General features: G+C 33.2%; 1 protein-coding gene across 2 annotated transcripts in view; it reads left to right on the top strand.

The window, feature by feature from the left end:
- Positions 1 to 23,663, top strand: part of SNX16 (sorting nexin 16) — a 40,660-nt gene extending 16,997 nt beyond the window's left edge. For both annotated transcript variants that reach the window (XM_008587936.1, XM_008587935.1), the window contains 4 exons: positions 7,968 to 8,037; positions 21,283 to 21,419; positions 22,026 to 22,145; positions 22,857 to 23,663. In XM_008587936.1, coding sequence (XP_008586158.1) covers positions 7,968 to 8,037; positions 21,283 to 21,419; positions 22,026 to 22,145; positions 22,857 to 22,953 — 424 coding nt within the window. In that variant the 3' untranslated portion in view covers positions 22,954 to 23,663. The remainder of the gene's footprint in view (positions 1 to 7,967; positions 8,038 to 21,282; positions 21,420 to 22,025; positions 22,146 to 22,856) is intronic.
- The last annotated feature ends 247 nt before the right edge of the window (positions 23,664 to 23,910 follow it).

The following is a 23,910-nucleotide window of genomic DNA, read 5'->3' as shown; positions in this document are numbered from 1 at the left end:
AAAAGTAACAGGAACTCAGAGAAAGGGAAGATCAGTGTTTTTCTCAATGATCAAGCAATACTGGAAGTAGGATCTGAGAGCCTGAAAGGCTAGATTAAGAGTAGGAAGATGGATATGAGTTAGACACAAATAATTAGAAGATATGTAGAAAGTCTGAAGTTGTCACATAGCTGTTCATGAATTGAAGGTTGGTCCATTATAACCAACATAGTACTTTACTACATTTTTTTGAGATTGTATCTTCTCTCCCTTCAATACTGTTCCTTATGTGAAATAAATACCCAATTCTTGCTGTGTCAAGGACTGAATTACTACAGTGATTTTGCCATAGTACAACTGTTACCGTTGTACACAGGATTTGAACTCTGTCTATAATCTGAACTCAAATAGTAGTTGGGTTGTTAGATAGTTCACCAATCAAAAGCCTGATTGTACAGGAGAAAAGTGAAAGAAGATTCTTTCATTTTTTACAATTAAAAAGGAAGATGGAAAATTCTTCTATGAGAGAAAAGGAGAAAAGTCAAAATTCCAACATTTCTTTATGAAAATATGAAACTGCATTTAAGAGACACTGTGTAAAACATCAATTAGTTGTACATTACTTCTTGGGATGCCTTTTACAGTCGGAATGGCTGTAGAAAAAATTAGTCTTTAGATGTCCAAAGAAGCATTTGATATTAACTGTTTATGTATCAATAGTGTTCTTTCACTTTCCTTTGTTATATCCTCAGCACCTTACAACACAGTTATTTCTTAACCTTTATGTTGGCTAAGAGCTTGCAGCTCTTAATGTTACAACTTCTTCAGCTGAGCAAAGCAAAATAGAAGAAAATAACTGAAAGGATATTAAGGACTGTTGATTTGAATGGTTCAAGAGAATATTGTTTTCAGATGCATGTAGAAAATACAAAATAAGGAAATGGATAAAAACATTAGTGTTTTCACAATAAAAAGATTTATTAGAGGTTTCATCTGCTCAATTAATAATTATTTAGAGCTTACAATATAAAAGGTGTTGTGACTACACAAAGGTGAATTAGATGCTGATTCTATTTTCAAAGAAACTGAAAGAAAGAAGACTTGCCCCCCAAAACCATGATGAATAGAGTTATATCTCCTTTAGAGGAGGAAGAGAGAACTTTTGGCTGGGAGAAATAAAGAAAGCTCTCCAAAGAGTGACATTTGAGCTGGACTTTAAAGAATTAGTGATATTTGTTTTTTGTTTGTTTGTTTGTTTTTCTTTTTGTCTTTTTCGTGACCGGTAAGGGGATCACAACCCTTGGCTTGGTGTCGCCCGCACCACGCTCAGCCAGTGAGCCATCCCTATATAGGATCCAAACCCGTGGCGGGAGCGCCGCTGCGCTCCCAAGTGCTGCACTCTCCCGAGTGCACCACAGGGCCAGCCCAAGAATTAGTGATATTTGGACCAGCGAAGAGAAGGTGAAGGACTTTACAGATGAGAGGGAATATTATAATCAAAATGCAAAACCAAGAAAGTACAGGTCCTGTGCCAGAAACAGCATGTAACTCAGTTTGTCAAGGTGAAAGATATGCAAACATAGTTTCATATAGTTAAAATATAGCTATTTACTGTTTCATGCTGTTTTGTGCTACTTTGAAATCAGTACATCAATCAGCATAGCAAATGTTTTACTATTCTTTGAAGAACTCCACATAGATCCCATTTACCAGATTTTTCCTCTTTTTTTTTAAATGTAGGAGTTAAAGATATATTTTTCCTCATATTACCATCCATCTATAGGATGAGTACCAAAACTCAGTGTTTTAAATTCTATATCTATTTTTTAAAAAACATTAAAGATAGATTTGGATTAACAGCAGTTTGTGGTTTAAAAAAAATATAGTATTCAAACATTATATGAGGGAACAATCGAAAGACATGAGAATATTTGCCCTGTAAAAAGAAAAAGTATTTGGGGGATATGATAGCCATTTTCATATATTTGAAAGACTGTGATGGGGAGAAGGATTAGTCAAATCTACTTAGCTTTAGAGTAGTGCTTCTCCACCTGTGTTGTGCTTGTGAATCACCTGAGGATCTTGTTAATGCTGACTCTGATCAGCAGGTCTGGGCTGGATTCAGCATTTCTAACTAGGTAATGCTGATACTGCTGGTCTAGGGACCTTATTTTGAATTGCAAGGCTAACACATAGAACTAAGAATAATATTGAGAAGTTAGAGAAAGTACTATCAACTCAGATAAAAAAGAGTTACCTATCATTTCAAGCTATCCAATATAAAAATGTTCTGCTTTTTGAAAAGTGAGTTTCTCTTCACCATAAATATTTGAAGAGAGTACATAACTGTCAATGGTATTAAAGAGGGAATTATTAAGTGGAATACACTTGATTAGATGGTGACTTAGGTCTCTTCTAGTTATAAAAATTCAATAACTCTATACTTCTTGAACAAAAATACTTAAAGATAACTATTTTTTACATTTTTACCCTGAACTGTCTTCTTACAGGAAATATTATTGTTAATGTCTCTAGGGGCTTGCTGGTTACTCATTTGGTTAGAGTGTGGTGCTGATAACATGAGGAGGCAGGTTTCGATCCCTGTACCGGCCAGCTGCCCAAAAAAAAAGGGATTTTAAGTTGTTTTTGTATATGAAGATATTATCAAAGAGAAGTTAGGTTAATTTTATTATTTTTACAAAATGAAAGAATTCAGTTATGTATGCAGTAACTCAACTAATGCCATCTCATGAGAATCAACACATTATTGGTAAGGTTGGTTGGCTGGTTTTGCCACAATATGTTTGTTTGGTAGAAATTAAATTACAGATAATTATAAAATATGCAATAAAACCAAATAATTTGTATTCAGATACATGCAAACTCTTCCCTGGTTAAATTGGGTTTTAGAGACCTTCTGCAATACTGTTTTCTGGGCTTAATGACAAAATAATTTTAGGCAAATTGCTTAATTGATTTTAATCAGTCCCCTCATTTGGAAGATGAGATATTTCAGTTAGTTTTCTAAAAACCCCTTTCAACTCTTAATTTCTCACTTCCTATTCATTTTGTTGTGCTTCTTGATAAATCTTGAGGTCGTAACATCAGTAAAACAGTCAAATTCTAACCTCTTTTTAATCTTTAAGACGTTCTGGTCTTACTTGGTCCTCTCCTGAGCCTACTTTCTTGTGAAAACAGGAGTATCTGTTGAAAACTAGAATCCAGCTCAAATTCGAGAATTGTACTAGTGTTTAATCTATACCAGTAATAGAAATTTGTTCTGATATTCTTAATGGTTTTGTAAATTTTATTTCTACTTGCATACCTCTTACAAATGAATTTATTATTTGTTGAATTCTTATTCTGCGCTATGGCTAGTTGATTTGGATAGGATCTGCACAGTCCGGGAACTTGTCATCTGCCTTTTAGCGGGGCAGACTGCTTGATAAATATACAATACTAATAATACAGCATAATTAATCCTATGAAAGGGGTCTCTTCAAGCCGCTATGGTAATACATGGAAGAATACTGAACCTAGTAGAGTGTAGGGAAGAGGGTTTTAGTTAGAGAAGGCTTTTATTATGAGTAGATAACAGATGAGCTGAGTATAAAGAATAAGTAAGAGTTAGCCAGGTAGAGTTGGGAAGGATGGGCCAGGGTAATAGCGGCAAGCATGAGTAAAGGCGTGGAAACATGACAGCACGCTAAGTATGAGCATGTACTATTGCTGGAGTGTCAAATGAGAAAAGAAGTTAACACTTGAATGTAGACAGGTGCTTTATGCCAACACCAAGAGATTGGCTTTGTTTCCTCTTGGTAAAGGAGCCACAGATATAGGTTTTTGAAGTATTCCGGATTAGAAGCGATAGTAGAGATGCAAGTGGGTTAAAATTATCTAGGTGAGAGAGGACCAAGGTCTTAACAAGGCCCCCACTGCCAGACTTTCGCATCTACCACAGGAAGCTAAGTGCAAGCCCTTCAGCATCACGCCCGCCCGCCTGTTTCATACACTATGAACCTCTCTGTCACTAGCTTTGAGTCCTTATCCTCAAGGATTATTTAATATCTATTTTTTTTATCATTTTCTTTTAACTAGTGGAGAATACTGAAGAGAAATATTAACTAATACAACATTTCTATCTGAAATTCCTCAGTAGTATTTTTATGCAAAGACTTTTACTGCCCAATTTGGTTTGGGCACAATTGGTATCTAGTATTTTTAGTACATTTTTTACTTAATTCTTAATTGACCTTTAAATGAATTGTAGGCATTATTTTTAGGGTTTTTTGTTTTTTCTTTTTAAAATTTATTTTGAGATAAAGATCACATTTAGCTATTAAATTACTGGCCTTTTGAAAAAAATTGTGAAATATAAAAATATACCTACCTATGAAAGAAAAAAGGAGGAAAAAGTAATAGTAAATATAAGGTGAAGTTTCACTGGATAGAATGTTTATTAAGAGCATAGTTAGAAAATACAGCAAAACTCTTTTAAAGATAACTTTTGCAAGAGAATCAGAGTTGAAGTTATAGGTAAATTTGCTCTGATAATGAAAGCAATGCTGAAGGATTCCACCTGTGGTCTCCTTGTCGTCAGGCAATATAAGGCCACAGCAGATCCCAATTTTAAAATAGAGTTTTCTCAAACACACTAAAAAGGTACTTCAGTTAATAAAAGAAATAGAAAGAATATTTCCTTGCCTTTTAATTCAAGATTGTTGGATTTTCTCTTACATAGGTTTCTCTCCTATCCTAAGGTTTTTCTTACCTATTCATTATCACAGTCCAATGGAAGCAAAAGTATTAAAGATTGAACACAGAACAGAGATTAGGGGGCTGTATATATTGAATTTATCAGTGAACAAGTAAAAAAAAAAAAGTAAGTCTTTTTTTTCTAAATTAATTTCCATTTAATCCATATACCATTTAATAATATAGACTCTGGTATTTACATATTATTTGAATCCACTTGGTTTATAAACCATGCATTGATAATATATAGAAAAATGACTGCACAGAATCATGGTACACGTAGGCAGTCAATAGATATTTATTGAATTTTAATAAAATTCTCTAGTCAGTGATTCTCAAGCAGAGCTGAGGGCTTCCTTTCCTAGGGAAAAAAAAATTTACCAGAACTTCTGAGAAGAAAGCAGTTCTTTTCTCAAACAGTCATCTCCCAGAGATTCTAGTGTGTCCTCTCCTTGGATAGGAATAGTGTTTGAGGGTATCGACTATCGTCTTCTACCAAGTGAGTCCTGTTGAAGCAGAAGAAATGTAGTGAATCACTGAAAAGCTATATAAATTAAAATTGTAAAGTGAGTTTGAAATTTCATTCTTATACTACAGATTTTAAAAAGTAGGGCATGGATTATAACCTTGGAACTATATTGAAAAAACACAGGGAATCCAGTGGACTTCATTTAAGTAGGACTCTACTTAAAGATTCTAAAGGTCATGAAGATTTTTAGGGAAGAAGATGAATTAGAATAGCCACTCCAAAAAAGATTTCTTCAGGTAGATACATTGTCAACATCACTGTTTTTTTGTGTGTGTGTGTGTGTGTGACCGGTAAGGGGATCGCAGCCCTTGGCTGGGGATCGCAACCCTTGGCTTGGTGTCGCCGGCACCGTGCTCAGCCAGTGAGTGCACCGGCCATCCCTATATAGGATCCGAACCCGCGGCAGGAGCGCCGCTGTGCACCCAAGCGCTGCACTCACCCAAGTGCACCATGGGGCCGGCCCAACATCACTGTTCATCTAGGCTAAATTTCTACTATAAACCAAAAGTATAGAAAGGGATATATAGACTCCTTTACCTACTTTTCCTCTTCTAGCAGCAGCAGTCCAATAATTAATTTGTGAACGTAAGAATGTTATGAAGTATATGGAAATCTATGCATAAACATGTAAGAAAATAATGTCTTACACTGGATTGTCATATACTGAAAGTATTAAACAAGACCCTTCCATATGCTTCTTAGCATTTTTCTTGCAATCTTAAATGCTATTCTCTTAGCTTTTGTCATCTCAATCGCAGGGTTAGTTTATTACCTGTAGCTCGTTTTTATCTAATCGTAGGTACTCCAGTATAAATAATAGGTGGATAGAAGTACAATACCAGATGACCATGTGGTAGTTCTGTTATATTCTGTGCTATTAGACTATTAGTATTCCGTAGGCTACAATTAAAGAGGAATACAGACAAGTTAAATGTGTTCACAGAGAAGTGACCAGCAAAGAGAAAGAATCCAAATGAATCAAAACATAAGACAAAACAATTTAAAGGTAGAAAAGGACACATATTTATACTCAGAAGACACATTGAAGGTCCAGCTCTACTGCTTGCACTGTGTGATCTTGGGCACGCCATTCTACCGCTCTGAACTTTGGTGTCATTTGTAAAATAGAGATATAATGCATATCCTAACCTCTTATGATTGTTGTGAAAATTAAATAAAATAGGGTATGTGGAAGCCCTGTGTGTACAGTGTACTATGAAAGTGTTATTGTATTAGCATTGCTTCTTGGGAATAAAAGATTAGAGGAAATAGTATAACATTCTTGATATGTGTTTAGGGTTATCATGTGAAAGAGGACTTAGATTTACCCTGAATGGCCCACAAAAGCAGAACTAAGACTTGTAAATAGAAGCTACAGGGAGAAAAATTTCAGCTCAGTGAAAGAAATTCATTCTAATTTTCAGCGTTATTCAAACATGGGATGGTTTATTTCAAGAAGTAGTATATTCCCTATCTCTGGCAATGTTTAGGTATACTCTTGGCTGAACATGTTAAAGGGGTAAAAAGCATACTGAAGATCACATTTAGATCCCTTCCATCTGTATTTATCCATCATTGTGAATATTCAAGCCTATTCTTGGTTTTCCCAAATGTGTCCTTTTTTACCTATATTATCAAGATTTTATAATACAGAAATCTGCTCTTCGAGTGGCACATCACCAACAACTTCCTTTTTCTGTCTATGGGACCTTCTGAATTATTTTCTTAACACCACTTCTCTATATTAATTTATATTGTTTTTTTCTTTTGGAAAGTTTTCACTAGAAATCTCATTTGCTTATGAACACCCCCTGTCATCATCAATCTGTCAGCTCCAATATGAACCCAAAAGCTCCATTTCCTTTTCAGCACAGGTTGACATCTTCCTTTATGTGGTACATCAAGAAATCATATTCTTGTTTTTTCACAACTGAAAAAAAATCTAAGGCTCCACATTTATACTTTGACATGCACACAGAGTTCTCTCAGCTCAAAATTGCTTTTTTTGAAGTGAATTTTTGTTAAGGAAGTTTATTTTAACCAATGATCAAGTTTCTGATCATTGCAAAGTATAAGCCCAACAATACCATATTATTTTATTGTTATTTTAAAATGTGTGGCAATACAGAAATGGGATGGTCACAATATTTTCTCTTGCACTACCTGGGGAAAATATTCAAGTAAATTAATGCAATAAATGTAATTGCAAAGTCAATCTTTAACTTGTTTTAGAGTAAATGCTTTTAAGTTACTTTAGAAGCCTCCACTGAAGGAGAAACAGATGAAGTATAAATTAGAAATTGTATTTATTTATTATAGGATAATGACTTTGTTAGACTAGTTCAGTCTGATGTTTCTTTGAAGGTCATAAAGAGGGTATTCAATATTTAGGTTGATCTCTTGTACCGTTATTCCATATTAGGTTTTAAGTCCTGTAGTTTGTACTATATGTAACAATAAATTTGCGTTCTCTGTTTATAAGATCTTAGAAATTAGCTTAAAATCTTTGTCTCCCCTGTAGTTTGATATTTGTACTTGGCTCCTTGTATGAAAACACATACCAACTTGTTATTGGTATATTAATAAAACACTGTACAGCTTGGTATACTTAAAACACTATAGCTTCAAAGTAACTTGCTTTTTGCTATCTTTGGTAAAGTTATTTTACCCCAGCTAATTTTTTTTTTTTTTTTCTTTTGAAAAGCCTTGCAGTGAGAGAATTTCTTTGTCTGGATGATCCACCTGGTCCATTTGATAGCCTAGAAGAAAGCAGGGTAAGTTCTGTATTATGTATCACATGAAAAGAGGAACAAATAATACATTACAATAACTACATTGTTTCTTGAATGGAATAGCAAACAGCAAAATATAATTTCAGACTATGGTAGTTTTGCACAGAAAGCTTTTAACGTTTGAGTCAAAGGTTTCTTTTACTGAAATACACGGACCTAGTTATGAAAAAATAAAAATCGTACATGTCATATAGTCAATGAAGCTCTGAAATTAAGTCCTGCATTCTTAATTTTTACTGTTTCAAGAAAAAATAAAATGATTTGGGAATTTATGTTTACTGCATTTAACAGTACTATTTGTATGCTGAGTTTTCTTACGTCTGAGTGTCAAAGTAAAGAACCTACAGTTAAAAATCAAATTTAAAACTTATCTTCAAAGGTAGAAGTGATAGTCTCATTATCAGTTCAGCTCATGCTTATGCTACTCAAATTACATTAATTGACGTGTTCATGTGGCCTATTTCTTCAAGCAATAGGCTAGATTCACAAAACAGATTTGGTAATAATAGATTAGCTAGGATTTTATGCAAGTTTTCCCTCAAATGTTTAATGGTGTTTAAATGGAACAGATTTAATTGATAGGTTTGTAATGTTTTTCAATTCATCTGAGTCAGTTCTTTGTGTTAAAGTGAGTGCCACAGCTTTTTCAAAACAGCATTATTGAAGAAACATTTTCATTCGTAGAATTTACACATTTGCTGTTTGCTGTTCCATTGTAAACATACAATCTAATAATTTCTAGTAAATTTATAAAGCTTTGCCCCCATCACCATAATCCATTTTTAGAGTATTTCCATTACCTTGAAAAAAATTTGTAAAAACTATTTTGCAGTCAGTCCACACTCCCAGCCCAAGGCAACCATTGATCTGCTTTCAGTCTCTACAAATTTACCTTTTCTGGATATTTCATATGAATATAATTGTACATTGCGTGTGTGTGTGTGTGTGTGTGTGTGTGTGTGTGTGTGTGTGTGTGTGTGTGTGTGTGATTAGTATACAATATACATAATCTTTTATGCATACTGAATGCATCAAATAATATACAGTATATATAATCTTTTGCATCTGGCTTCTTTCAATAAGCATGTTTTTGAGGGTATTCTGTGTTACAGCCTCTATCATTATTTCATTACTTTTTATTACTGAATGGTTTCCCATTATATGCATATATCCCATTTTGTTTATCCAGTCACCAGTTGAGGGATATTTGAATTGTTTCCAGTTTTGAGCTGTTCTGAGAAGTACTGCAAACAATTTCATAGAATGCTTTGTGTGGACATATGTTTTCACTTCTCTTGGGTAAATCCCTAGGAGTGGAATTGTTCGGTCATATAGGAAGTTTATGTTTAACTTTTTAAAGAAACTGGTAAACTGTTTTCTAAAGTGGCTATACAGTATTACATTTCCACTCATGATGTAGAAGAGTTCCAATTTCTCCATGTCCTCACAAACATGCCTTTTGGATTATAGTCATTCTCATTGATATGTAGTGACATTTCATTATAGTTTTAATGTACATTTTCTTAATGATTTTTAATATTGATCACCTTTTCATGTGCTTTTCAGCCATTATTATGTTTTCTTTGATGAAATGTCTTGTTCAAGTCTCGCCCATTTTTTAGGCCGAGCTGTTTATCTTGCTGAGCTCTGAGAGTTCTTTATTTTGGATAAAATTTCTTTATCTGATCTATGACTTGCAGATATTTTCTCCTAGTCTGTATGATGTCTTTTCATCTTTTAAATGGTGTTTTTTGAAATGCAAAAGTTTTTAATTTTAATGAAGTTCATATTATCACTTATTTTATGGCTTATGCTTTTGGTGTTTTGTATCATAAGAACTTTCTGTCTAACCCAAGTTCACAAAGATTTTCTCATATATTTTTTTCTAGAAGTTTTATAGTTTTAGTACTTACATTAAGATGTATGATCCATTTTGAGTTAACTTCTTTAAAAGGTATGATGTAAAGGTCTTAAGTTCCTATAGATATCTTAATTTTTTTAGTACCTTTTATTGAATTTTGTTGGCACCTTTGACAGAAATCACATGACCATAAAAAGAAGGGTTTGTTTCTGGACCCTTAATTCTAGTCCATTGATCTATTTGCCTGTCCTTATGCCAATATGATACTTTCTTGTTTACTGCAACTCTCTGATGGTTAGGTTACCGTTTGCGTAATATATCTTTTTCTGGATTTTTACTTTAAATGTTTTTGTGTCTTTCAATCTAAGCTCTATCTCTTGTGCACAGTATATAATTGGGTCTTGGTCTTCTCTTCATTCAGACTTCTCTGTCTTTTACATCTGCCATTTTGCAATTTGCTTTCTATTTGTCTCATCAGTTTCGGTCCTCTTCCTCCATTATTGCCTACTAGGAGGATACTGCAAAAAGTTTGTTGAAAGAAGAATTAAAAGATAGTATAAATCTTTCCATGAACCTTTTGAAGTACCTTTGTATTGTGTGAAATGCCATGTTGATTACTATGTAGAATTTTTTAGTTTTTCTTAGTTATTTTTTAGTGGTTGCTGTAGGTATTAGAGTATATGTCTTACCATAGTCTACTTCAGAATAGTACTTAATTTCAGTGAAATATAAACTTGGCTCCTATATATCTCCTTTTCCTCCCTCCATCCTTTGTGTTGCTGTTATTACATATTATACATTTGTGTATGTTATAAACCCCATAATACAGTGTAACGATTATTTCTTTATACAATCTTTTGTCTTTTAATGAGAAAAAAATATAGACTCTTATATTTATCCACATATTTACTATTTCTGGCCCTCTTATTTCTTCTTGGGATTGGTGTTATCATCTGTTATCACTTCTTTTCAGCCTCAAGGGCTTCCTTTGGAATTTGTCAGGCGAGTCTGCTGGCAACTAATCCTCATAGTCTTTGTTTATCTGGAAATGTTTATTTTCAAAAAATAGTTTTGCTTATAGGTTTTTTTCTTCTCTCACTTTTAATGCATCATTCCACTGCCTTCTGGCTTCCATTGTTTCTGACAAAAAGTCAACCTTTAGTTATGTTGTTTCCATGTACATGATGAGTCTTTTGCACTTACTGCTTTAAAGATCTTCTCTTTCTTTGACTTTCAACAGTTTGATTATAATGTATCAAGGTGTGGATTTCTTTGTGTTTAACATACTTTGGCTTCTTTGAGCCTCTTGGACTTGGTAGATTAACGTTCTATTTCAGATGTGGGAATTTGTTAGCCATTATTGTTCCAAATATTTTTTCAAACCCTTTCTCTGTTCCTTCTTCTGGGACTCCCTTTACTTATATATTTGTACACTTCATGTTGTACCACATGTCTCTGAAGTGCTATTCATTTTCTTTACAGTTATTTCTTTCTCTGTTCTTCAGATTGGATAATTTCTATTGGTATGTCTTCAAATTAATGGATTCATTTTTCTGTCATGTCAAATGTGCTGTCGAGCCCCTCTTGTTAATTTTTTGTGTCAGTTTTTGTCCTTTTTATTTCCAGAGTTTCCATATGCTTATTTTTTGTCAATCTTTCTCTTTATTGAGATCCTCTGTTGGTTGAGCTGTTGTGATCATCCTTACCTTTAATTCAATATTCTAGCTCATTTAGTGTAAATAATAACTGCTTTAAAAAAAATCATTGTCTAATATACCCAATATTTGGGATCATTCAGAGATAGCTTCCACTGACTGCTGTTTTTCCTGAATATGCTTAGTTTGCTTTGTTTTTTTGTACATCTCATAAGTTTTTTTGAATACTAGATATTTTAGGTATTATATTGTAGCAACTCTTGATTCTGATTTTTGCCGCACTAGAGTGATAGTGGTTGTTGTTTTGTCTGTTGTTTAGTAGCTCGCCTGGATTAAATTTGTCATGTTTGTCTCCCTAGCAGTATGTGGTCACTAATTTCTCTACTCAAGCTTTAAATTTAATTAGACAAATTATACTCAAACTAGTAGATGCCCTGGGAAGGCAATCAACATTAGGGCTAATAAAAAGCTTGAATAGTATAAAAGGGCTGGAGGAGGTATTGTAGAACCTTTCTAGCACTTATGAGAGGTAAATTAACACCAATTGCTAAACATAGAAACTGGATAAATTTCAATATTCATTTAGAAATTAATTTTATGATGCTGTCCTAAGTATTAAAATACAGGTTATACTTAAATCATTCAAAGTTTGGCATGTTCACACATGTGCACAAAGTATTTGATAGATATTTACACACTGGGAGACACAATTATGGTCTGACTTTGGAGTTTTGGCAGATCTGGGTTCAAATTCTGGCAAGTTTCCCTACTAGCTTTTTTTGGGTGCGTGTGATCCGAACCCTCGGGCGGGAGCGCCGCCGCGCTTCCCAAGCGGCGCACTATCCAGTGCGCCACCGGGCCGGCCCTCATTTTATTTTTTAAGCATGGCTTTCTTATGGTCATCCCTATTTCTGCATAGCCTGGTGTTCAGCCAATAATTCGTCAGAAGTTTTGCTTAAACATGTCAAACTAGTAAGATTTTTACTCACTAGTAAAGTATCTATGTATGGGCTGGAGGGTACATTTGAAGTGAAGGTCATTTTCAAGTATGCCCAGCTTTTTTTAGTTTTTGCTGGGTCCTCTCCCATCTGCTCTGTAGATGGCACATGCATGTAGGCTCTGTCACTGAGGGTGGCTTTGGGTTCACTCTGGTTTTTGCTGTGCATGCACACAGCCTTGGGTAAACACAGGATATGTGAAGAGCTTATCAAGGACCCATGGATAGTCATTTCCCAGAACTTCCTATCAAATCCTGGCTAGATCATTGCTTACCACAAAGATTGCCACTTTAACTAACAGTACTCCAAATCAGTGAGCCCCTCTGACATTAGCTGCTGGTTTTCATGGCCTGCTCTACCCTAGTTGAACTATAGTCAGATAGGTAATATGCCCTACATATGGGTCTTGCCATCTCTCTATACTATGCAGACTGAAGTAAAATATCTCCATTTGAAATCAATTATTCAAGATTGTCAGTGATCAGTTTCACATAAACATGTTCTCTTAAGTGAGCCTATATACACACATATGTCATATGTATGATTATATTACCATTATGTGCCATTGATGGCAATCTTAAAAAAAAATCCAGCTTTATTTAGAAATATGTATCTTCTCTAACTTAGACATGGATATTTTAGAATCTTTAATGCAAATAATGGAATTCTGTTTCAAAAAAGTTTCATCCCTAGAATGATCTAGAACAAGGATCAGAAATAAAAAATTCATTTAGGGGTCATGATGATAGCCTATGTGTGTACAGTGGCAAAATATAGAATGCATGTCCTCTCTAAAGGCATTAAAATTATATATAAAAACTGGTGAAACAAAATGTCTTGGGCTCCATTCACCCTCTGGGATACTTTTAGTTTTGTTGCTTTGATCTAGAATTTGGAAAGTTAGAGTTCTGTTTTAGGTGGACACTGGGCTAAAAAAGATAATTGCTTATCACTTCTTTTTTAGCTCAAGGATTCGATTTTTATTCCTTAAAATATAGTATTTTTTTTCCTGCAAGATAGTTTTTAGTTTATTTTTATATTTGCCCTTTTACCAAAAATAAATAAATTTTTTCAGTACTGATGGAGCAGTTTGATCTCTATTACAGAAGAAATTATATATATCACAGATTCTCCTTTAACATTATAATTAATTGCATAATACAGTTTTGTTTTTTATTTTTTATTTTCTAGGAATACAAATTATTTTAATGGTCTCATTACTAGAACTAGTTACATCAAGATATTCTTCGAATTACTGTTCTAAAGACACAGTCTGCTACTCCTATATACATCTTTTCTAAGATAATAATACTTTCTTATTGGGATGGTTTTTAATCTTGGAAGAAACCCAAGGATTTATATAATGTAGATTCCTAGGAGTGGAATTGTTTGGTTGTTGGATATTCTTCTCTTCAATTTCACTACATATGCTTAAGTTACTCCCTAGATTTGTTATATCAGTTTACACCTGTTGCTCCATATCATCACTAATACTTAGTTGTCAAACTTCTAATTTTTTGTCAGTCTGATGGGTATAAAAGAGTATCTTACTGTTATTTTAGCCTAATTTCTTGATTACTAGTCAGCTTAGACATTTATTCTATGTTTTGTAGCTGTTTGGGACTTTTCTTCTGTAAATTTCACATTCACATCCTTTGTCATATTTTCAATGGTTTTTGTTCTTCCCTATACCCCAGGACATAAAAGATGTTCTCCTAAATTTCCTTCTAATATGTTTAAATTTTTGCTCTTCACACTCAGGTCCTTTAGTTGACTTAGCTTTTTCTGTATAGATGACCAGTCATTCCAACATCATTTATTGAAAAGTTCATCCCATGCCAACATCATTTATTGAAAAGTTCATCTTTCCCTCACTAATTAGAAATTCTTCCTCTATTATAAATCGTTCATTATGCATGGGTCTATTTGTGGTCACTCAGTTCTGTTTCATTAGTCTCTTTCTTTGTCCCTCTTCTAGTACTATACTGTGTGAATTACTATAGCTTTATAAATAATCTTAGTATTTAACAGAGATACTGGTTCCCTTTCTTATTCTTCATCAGATTGGCTATTCGCTCTTCCATATGAATTTTAGAATCAACTTGTGAGTTCTATGAAAACTGTTGGCATTTTGTTTGAAATTATAATACATTTATTGATTAAATTTGAAGAGTATTATCTTTATGGTATTGAATCTTCCTATTAATATATCTTTGCTCACTTAGGTCTTCTTTAAAAGTTCTTTAATAAAGATTTAAATTTTTTTTACTTAAACTTCCAAGGAAAGCCATAGGATTCATTCTTATTTTATTGATATCATAATTGGTATTTTTATTATATTCTAAATTATTAATGTTGTATTATTGATTTTTGTGTATTTATTTTGTTTGTCACATCCTTGCTGAAACCTCTAATTAGTCTGTAGATCCTTTTGGATCCTTGTAGATACCTTTATATATAAGATAATCATTTCCCCTGCAGTATTAACAGTTATATTTTTTCCTTTCTAATCCTTAACATCTTGTATTTCATTTTCTTATATTGTGCTAGCTAGGATCAAAGCCATTATGGTGATCATCCTTTTGTTTTCTTCCTAACTTTAAAGGAAATGATCCTATATTTCACCATTGGATATGGTGTTTTCTGTAGGCTGTTGATACTTGTGGGTTATGTTTGTTTATTGTCTTTGTTTTTGTTTTAAGGTTAAGGAAGTTCTATTCCTAGTTTGCTAAAAGGTTGGGGAGGGGTGTATGTGATTAGTGCTTTTGCTTGCATCTATAAAGATGATCATATGGGTTTTTAATTTCTTTAATCTGTTAGTGTGATAAATTACATTTTCAAGTGATAAACCATTATTTGTGGGATTGACTCATAAATTCAGCATTTTTTTTAATTGCTGGATTTGATTTGTAATGATTCTATTTAGAATTTTTGCATCTATAATTTTCCTTTGTGTTACTGCTGTTATTGGATCTGGCATCAAAATATACCAGTTTTATAATTTATAAATTATAAATTGAGAAATTATAAATTTTTTTATAATTTATAAATTGAGGAATAATCTCTCTTTTTCTGTTCTCCAGAACCATTTGAATTAGATTAGTATTATTTGTTCCTTCAGTGATTGTTAGAACACATCTGTAAAGCAACGTAGGTCTGATATTTTCTTTTGTTTGTTAGTTTTACAAGTAGATTTTTCATAACCAATTCCATTTTTTTAATGACTATAGTTCATTCAGATTATCTATTTTGGGAAGGATCAAATTTGATAACTTGTATTTTTCTGGAAATTGACCATTTTGTACAGGTTTTAAAATACATTGATGAAAATCTGTTCTTAGTATGCTCAGATGGTTTTTTTAAAATCTCTTAATATGTCTTTAATGATATATCCACTTTTAATCTTACTATTTTTCTACCAGTCTTTTTTTCTTGGATTTGGATACTTTAATAGTCTTTTCAAAGAACCGTTTTTTGTTTTCATTCTCTTGACTAATTTCTTCTCCTATCCCTATTAATTTCTTTCTTTTATTTGGTTTTAGTCTTCTTTTTTTGACTACTTGAGTTGGGTGCTTTCTAAGTTTTTATTACATGCATTTAAACTATGCATTTCTTTTGAATTACACTCAAATTGCATCTTACCAATATTAATAAATAGTATTTTCATTATCCAGTCACATTTTATAATGTTCTTTATACTATCGTCTTTGCTCCATAAATTTAGAATCCTTTTAAGTGTTTCAAGCATTTTTTCTGTATTGACTCTTTTCTTCTACTTACATATTTTTTTTCAGAGACTGTGTTCTCTATGACATTGATTCTTTGTTATTTTTGAGAGTTCTTTGTAGTCTTTGCAATCTGCATATATGTGATAAATTTTCTAAATTTTTCATATGTGCTTGAAAAGAATGTGTATTTCCCTATTATTATACTCAGGGTTCAATATATGTCTGTTGGATCAAGCTTTGATTTTTTTTATGTTTAATCCATTAATTACTGAGAGTATTATATTGATTTCGCCCATGGTGTGGATTTGTTAAATTTCTCCTTGTAATTATGTAGTCAAAATATTTCTGGTGAAGCATTCCTTTTATTATTAGATAATAACTCTTTATGCCTAAAAATATTTTTCACCTTGAAATGCATTTGGTCAGATATTAATAAAACTATAATTTTGGATGGAGGGGCAAATATTTGCCTGTTGCCTGATAAGTGCGTCTCTACTTTTATATTTTAAATGTGTCTCTTGTAAGCATCATAGAGGTATATTTTTGTTTTTTGATACAATCTGAAAAAATCTATATTTTAGAACAGTTGAGTATATTCTAATACATATACTAATTACCAATATATTTGTATTTCTTTCTGCCATTTTATTTTGTGCTTTTTATTTAGCCTTTTTTAAATACATATTTATGGGGTACAGAGTTGACCTATCAGTATTTGTGTACAGTATGTGATAATCAAATCAGTACTATTAGCAGTACAAAGAGGGAAGTTTATTGCAATAAGTGCTTTACGTCAATAGAATGGAAAGACTTCAAATAAACAACCTAACATTAAATCTCAAAGAACTAGAAAGACAAAAACAATCGAACCACCCAATCAGTAGATGGAAAGAAATAATTAAGATTAGTGCAGAACTAAATGAATAGAGACCCCAAAAATGATATAAAAGATCAATGAAACACAAAGTTGATTTTTTGAGAAGATAAACAGAATAGACAAACCATTAGCTAGACTAACTAAAAAAAAGTAGAGAGAAAACCCAAATAACAAAAATTAGAAATGAAAAAGAAGACATTACAACTGATACTAGAGAAATACAAGGAATCATTAGAGACTATTATAAACAACTATATGCCAACAAACTCAAAAACCTGGAGGAAATGGATAAATTTCTGGACACATACAAACTACCAAGACTGAACCAAGAAGAAATAGAAAACCTGAACAGACAATAACAAGTAACAAGATTGAAGCAGTTATCAGCATTCTCCTAACAAAGAAAAGCCCAGGACCAGATGGCTTCACTGCTGAATTCTATCAAACCTTTAAAGAGGAATTTAACACCAATCCTTCTCAAACTATTCCAAAAAATTGAAACAGAGGCCATTCTCCCAAATTCATTCTATGAGGCCAGCATTACCCTAATACCAAGACCAAAGACACAACAAAAAAGAAAGCTACAGGCCAATATCCTTGATGAACATAGATGCAAAACTCCTCAACAAGATACTAGCAAACAGAATACAGCAACGCACCAAAAAGATTATACACCATGATGAAGTGGAATTCATCCCCAGATTGCAAGGATAGTTCCACATACGCAAATCAATAAATGTGATACACCACATCTACACTGCTTTTTTAATACTGCTTTTTCTTTCCTCCCTTTTATACTATTTAATGGGTTTTCTTTCTTCCCTTTTTTTCTCTACTTTTGGTTTCAAAGTTCTGTAGTCAACTTTTAATGGCATATGTTGTTCTCATCTAATATTTTAAAATCAAGCTGTTTACAGCCCTCCCCAAAGGTAGCCATTATTATGTTTTAGACAGTTGGAGCTTCTTTAGATTTACCTGAGTATTTATCACTGTTTTCCTTCACCATTTTCTTTCATCTCACTCTTTCCTTTGGGGTCCAGTTAACTTATTCTTTATGTATAGCATCTAACAGTTCTTTCAGTGAATTGTGTTGATAATGTGTAGGTCTTTGCTTGAATTTTTTTTAAAGCTTACTCTATTGTTGAAGTATAATTTAACTGAGTATAGAATTCTACCTTGATAATTTTCTTGGCTCTGTGAAGTGTTTTCCACTGCCTTTGACATAGACTGTTGTTGTGAAAGGTCTACTCTCAGTTCATTATTGTCCCTTTATAGTACTGTTTTTTCTTCCTGCCATTTTAGAGATCTTCCATTTGATTTTGGTATTTGGAATTTTATCTTGTATCTAGGTATGTATTTATTTGTCTTCCTTGAGATGCATTCTTCTTCCCAAAATCCACATGAAGCATTGACCCATGGTTTTAGATTCTTCAAGGGAAACTTTGCTTCACTCTCCTAGAGACCAGGATGACACAAAAAATCTTTGTTAATATATTCCTATGTTGATGAGTGACTTTTATTATTGGTTTAGCTCTTTGGGATCCTGGCGTTCCAACCCAACTGGTGTTCCAAGTGTCAAAGTTACCTAAAAGCAGCCTTTCCTCACCCCTTCTCCTCCCACTCTCTACAGCTTATAGTGTCAATGCACATATTTATGGCACTTGTTTTCATTTCTCCTCATTATTACCTCCGTGATTTACCTGTATTTCTTGTTCATATAGCTATTTTAAAAATTGGGGGTTTAGGGCCGAGCCCGTGGCGCACTCGGGAGAGAGCAGCACTCCCGCCGCGGGTTTGGATCCTGTATAGGGATGGCCGGTTCACTCGCTGGCTGAGTGCGGGGTGCGGCCGGTCTCAAAAAGGACAAAAAAAAAAAAAAAATGGGGGGTTTAGCTAGGTATGTTATAGCTAGAGGCTTCAGTTTATCTAGTGTTATTAATAGAAGCTATTTTTTGTTGATTTGTTTTTTTCTATGGCCTTAACTTCTATTTGTGTGATAGTTGAAAACTATTCATTTTTTTTCATCATGGTATGAATATATCCAGATTTTTAAATGTAGGAATATTTATAATATCCATCTGAAATGGTTCAGTGAAAAAACAAGACACAGAGTAACAGGTATTATATATTCTCATCTATATATAAACAAATATTTGAGAAAACTGAAAGTAGTTTGGTTGGAACATTGGGTTTGTGGAGGACCAGAGGAAGGCAAAGGTAATAGAGCAAGCTGTGAAGTTAGGATGAGGCATGTTCCACATCATAAAGTACCTCATGTGCCAAGTTAAGCCACTTGACCTGATCCTGTAGTCAGGGTTGAGTCACAGGGAACACACTCAGATCCATTTTGTAAAAAACCATTTGTACTGGACTAGTGCCACAGACATCAAAAGTAAGCCAGTTAGTTCACTGGTGATGTAGTTTAGTTGAGAACTAACGGCAGTGGAAATGGGGATAGAAAAGTACTGTCAAAAACACAAGAGACGTTGAAAAAAAAAAAAAACACAAGAGACGTTGATGTGGTATGGGGGAAGGAGAGGAATGAAAAAGTAGAAAAGAATGGGTTACCCTTGAGCCATAGAAAATGGGGAAATAAGGTAATCTAACATTCCTACCTGTAGCTCAATGATTAAATGGTTGAGCAGAGGTTCTTTGGGAACATTTTTTATATGACTTGCTGTTGATACATCCAATTGAAAAGGACCAGTAGGCATTTGAATATTGTCCATATAATTGGGAAAGGTCTAGGCTGGAGATCAATAAAAACAATTGGAAGTTGGTGGCATAAATGTAGCTAAATTTGAACTTATAAATAAACTTCTCATGGAGTTCATTTTGAGACGAAGGAAATGAATTAGTATCCAGAGAGACTTGTGATCAAGAGAGTGATGGAAATGACTTTGTTTTTTACATAGAGATATTTTTATGGTTTACTTCATAAACTTTAACCAACTTTAATTAAGTACTGGGGCCAAAAGGGAGAAAGGTTAAATACTTGAGAGAGAATATAAGTGATACAGCAAGTTTCCAAAGGAGGTAGGGCTTAACTTCACAGCCACGTGTTCTTGAGGACAAGGACAGGATGAAAATGTAATTAGGATAATGGGAGTCAGTAATTTTTTTTTTTCCCCTGGTGTAGGAATCAAAATCATAAGCTCAGCTTGGGAACAGCAATAGTAACATAGTGTGGAAGATTTTCAGGAGGGTTTGGTTTAAAATAGTCACAGAGGGAGTGATAGATAACTACCACTAGACAGATAACTAGGAGCAATTAAAAGAATTTGATCTCGGGCCGGCCCATGGCTCACTTGGGAGAGTGCGGTGCTGATAACACCAAGGCCCCGGGTTCAGATCCCATATAGGGATGGCTGGTTGGCTCATCGGGTGAACGTGGTGCTGACAACACCAAGTCAAGGGTTAAGATCCCCTTACCGGTCATCTTTAAAAAAAAAAAAAAAAGAATTTGATCAGCAACACTGAAAGCCTCATCAAGGTAAATGACCAAAGTATTTTCATGGCATCACTCTTTGTGGTGGTATGATTTGTTTATTTGTTTTAATCTTTATTTCAGCAGTGTTTAGCATACTGGGTATAATGTATAGAATGTCAGTTTTGAGTGAATATGGTGAAAGAAGCAAGAGGCAAGCAGTGTTGCAGGTGCTGTCCATACTGTGTTACAGTAGTATCTCTACTGAGTTTAACAAATGGAATCAATAGCCAGTTTGTTTGGGGTTTTTTTTTTAGGTATAATTATGTAGGACTAGGCAAAAATAGATTAAGGAGAATAAAAACTAACGCAGAAGATACAGGTTATTTTTCCAAATTCTGCACTAGAGGGATATCGCATACTCTCTTCAAGAATGCTAGTTTACTCCTGTAATTATTAAGAAAAGGAACTTGTACTTATAAGTCCCCCTGGTGGATAAGGACCAAAAAAGTCAAAATAACAGTGAACTAAATCATGAGGGTAGAGAACAATCATTTGGTTTACATATATTATTTTGATTGTCTGTATTGCTTAACTCTTCAGTAATGCTCTTAGGAAAGATAATGCATAAGTAATTCATTTTATTCTTTTTTTTTTTTGCATATGTTTTGTTTATTCAAGGCTTTCTGTGAGACTTTAGAAGAGACTAACTACCATTTACAGAAAGAACTACTTGAAAAACAAAAAGAGGTGGAGTCACTGAAGAAACTGCTTAATGAGAAGCAAATTCATATAGACATTTTAGAGAACAGAATCAGGTTTGTAGTGATACTTGCATTTTTAGTCTGACTAACTTAACTTTTTTAATATTCTAGGTTAAATGCCCTTTATGTTTTAATATGATTTAGGAAATTTCTGATTCTGAAAGTGGTAGATTCTTATAGATTGAGAAAATTGTCTTTTGATTATTTAGGAGGCTAAAAATTTGATAGATGGGAGACTTGAGGAATATAAAAGCCTCTAGCTCTTCAACAAGATAAACATTATTCAATTTCACCCATTTAAATGTCAGCTTTATTTTAATTTATCTACAATATAGTTAATTTTTATGTCCCTTTAACAATTCCTCCTTTTCCTCCCTCTCCCCACATCATCATATCTGTTCACATCTTAACAAAATCAAGGCATTTATGCTGACTTTTCACATATAAAAGCTCTAGTTTGCCTTCTCCTCAGCATATATTGAATTAATGCTAAAAACCCATTTTAAACTATACAAACTTCTTTGCTAACACCCAGAGTGAGCTGTTAGCCATATGACTACATTAAGACTTAACAGCTGAAGACTACTAAAGCTACATGTATTCACAACAATAAACATACCTGTTTAAAGAAAATAACTTGTTGCTGTAACATACTTTTAGAACATTGTCTTTAGAACATGAAGAGTCACTGTATGTGTCAGGAACAGAAGGTGGACAGATCCTAAAGGTGGAGTCCTCTGCACTTGAGACTGATCAAGATGTCTTGGATGAAGAATCTCGGTATGTAATGTTTGGTTTATTATAGCCTAATCATTTGAATATTGTAGGGAAGTGGTTCTAATATGCTGTAGAGGTCATTATTTTTTTATGAACTCAGTGCTATTGTATCATGAATCTACTGAGCAAACAGAGAAGGGCTATAAATATTCTAGGGTCTCCCAAAAAATGTGTCTTTGGCATCTGGCTGTAAGTTTTCTCATTATTTACTTTGAAGCTATGTATGAATTAACTGGGCTCTGATCCAGTTAACTCATTAATTTTGTAAATCTTGACAAATTATTTTCATCTCCCTCATATCACTCTTTTTCCATTCAAAAAATGGGACAGTATAACAACTGTGCCTACCTAATGGGAACAAGGAAAAGATAATGTATTTGAAAGCATGTACAATTTTTATTTCATATAAATCCAAAGGTAATTGTTAATACTGGAGTGGTAATGGGGTTGAGCTATAAATGTGAGAACAAATTTTATGTTAGTGTAGAGGTTGTTACAAACTAGATTTTTCTTGGTAAATGGTAATTTGGAGAGCTGAGTTAAAAAATATATCTCCAAAGATGTTACCTGGCAGTGACAACTTAAAAATATTAAATTTCTGATTGAATATTTATATATTCTTTCTATAAGGTAAAATATTTATAAAAGTAACATGAAGCAAAATAGCATGCATCCAATCCCTTCACTGACAGAAATGTTTCTCTCTTTTTGCAGAGCTGATAATAAGCCATGCTTAAATTTTAGTGAACCTGAAAATGCTGTATCAGAGATAGAAGTAGCAGAAGTAGCATATAATGCTGAAGAATACTAATTCTTTATAAAGGATAAGAGAAAAGGACTGGGAATCATTTACAGAAAAGAGCAAGAGTGCACATATATAAAGTTTACATAAAGCTTTTTTAAGTTATTGGAATAGGAAATATGTTCACTGCTGCTGCTTATCTTTTATCCAAACTTGTATTTATTACACTAAAAAAATCTAGTTAGAATTCTGTTATCAAGGCCTGTATTCTTAAATACTGTGCATAAATTATTGATGTTTTGCCTATATATTGCTCCACACGTGTGTGTGTGTGTGTGTGTGTGTGTGTGTGTGTGTGTGTGTGTGTGTGTGTTTTAAATCACCAGTTATATTAAACAGAAATTATTTGCATGTTACTATCTGGGTGATATGTATACTTCTTTGTATCTCTGTCATGACATATTTTCATTGATGGTTTAAATCAATGAACATCATAGTAAAGATAAAGATGAGTTAAGTTTTAAATGTTGACATGTTTACCATCTCTAAATAAAAAATGCTTATTTGAAATGTTAATGGTGTTTAAAAGAAGACTTCCTAGAACCAAAGGAAAACTATTTGAAAAAGCCGTAGTCTTATAGCTAAAGTGAGAAAATAGCCTTGATTCTAAAAGCTGATTCGTTAATATCAAGATAGTATTAGTGTTCCAGTTTATAAAATATGTTATACTTGTTTATTTTTCACATGATCTTTATCTTAAATCTCTACCTGGGAATTCAGTAAGTTCGCCTCTTTCAAAACACTACCTTTTTTGCTAATCAAGGCATATTCTTTTGAATATACTACAGATTCTAAGCAAATAGGGAGTTATACAAAAAAAAGAAAACAAATAAAAAGCCATATATACTGCAACATTCCTAACTCCTGGAATTGCATTTTTATTTCTGTATATGTGAAGATGTTGTTTTACTGTATTGATTTTTCTGTTAATATATTTAGCCAAGTGATGCACTTTATGATAATTAA

This window comes from Galeopterus variegatus, unplaced genomic scaffold, assembly GCF_000696425.1.
Source record: "Galeopterus variegatus unplaced genomic scaffold, G_variegatus-3.0.2 Scaffold4603, whole genome shotgun sequence".
NCBI lineage: Eukaryota > Metazoa > Chordata > Mammalia > Dermoptera > Cynocephalidae > Galeopterus > Galeopterus variegatus.
The sequence above is the reverse complement of the archived record's forward strand: the minus strand, read 5'-3'. Positions and strand labels throughout refer to the sequence as shown.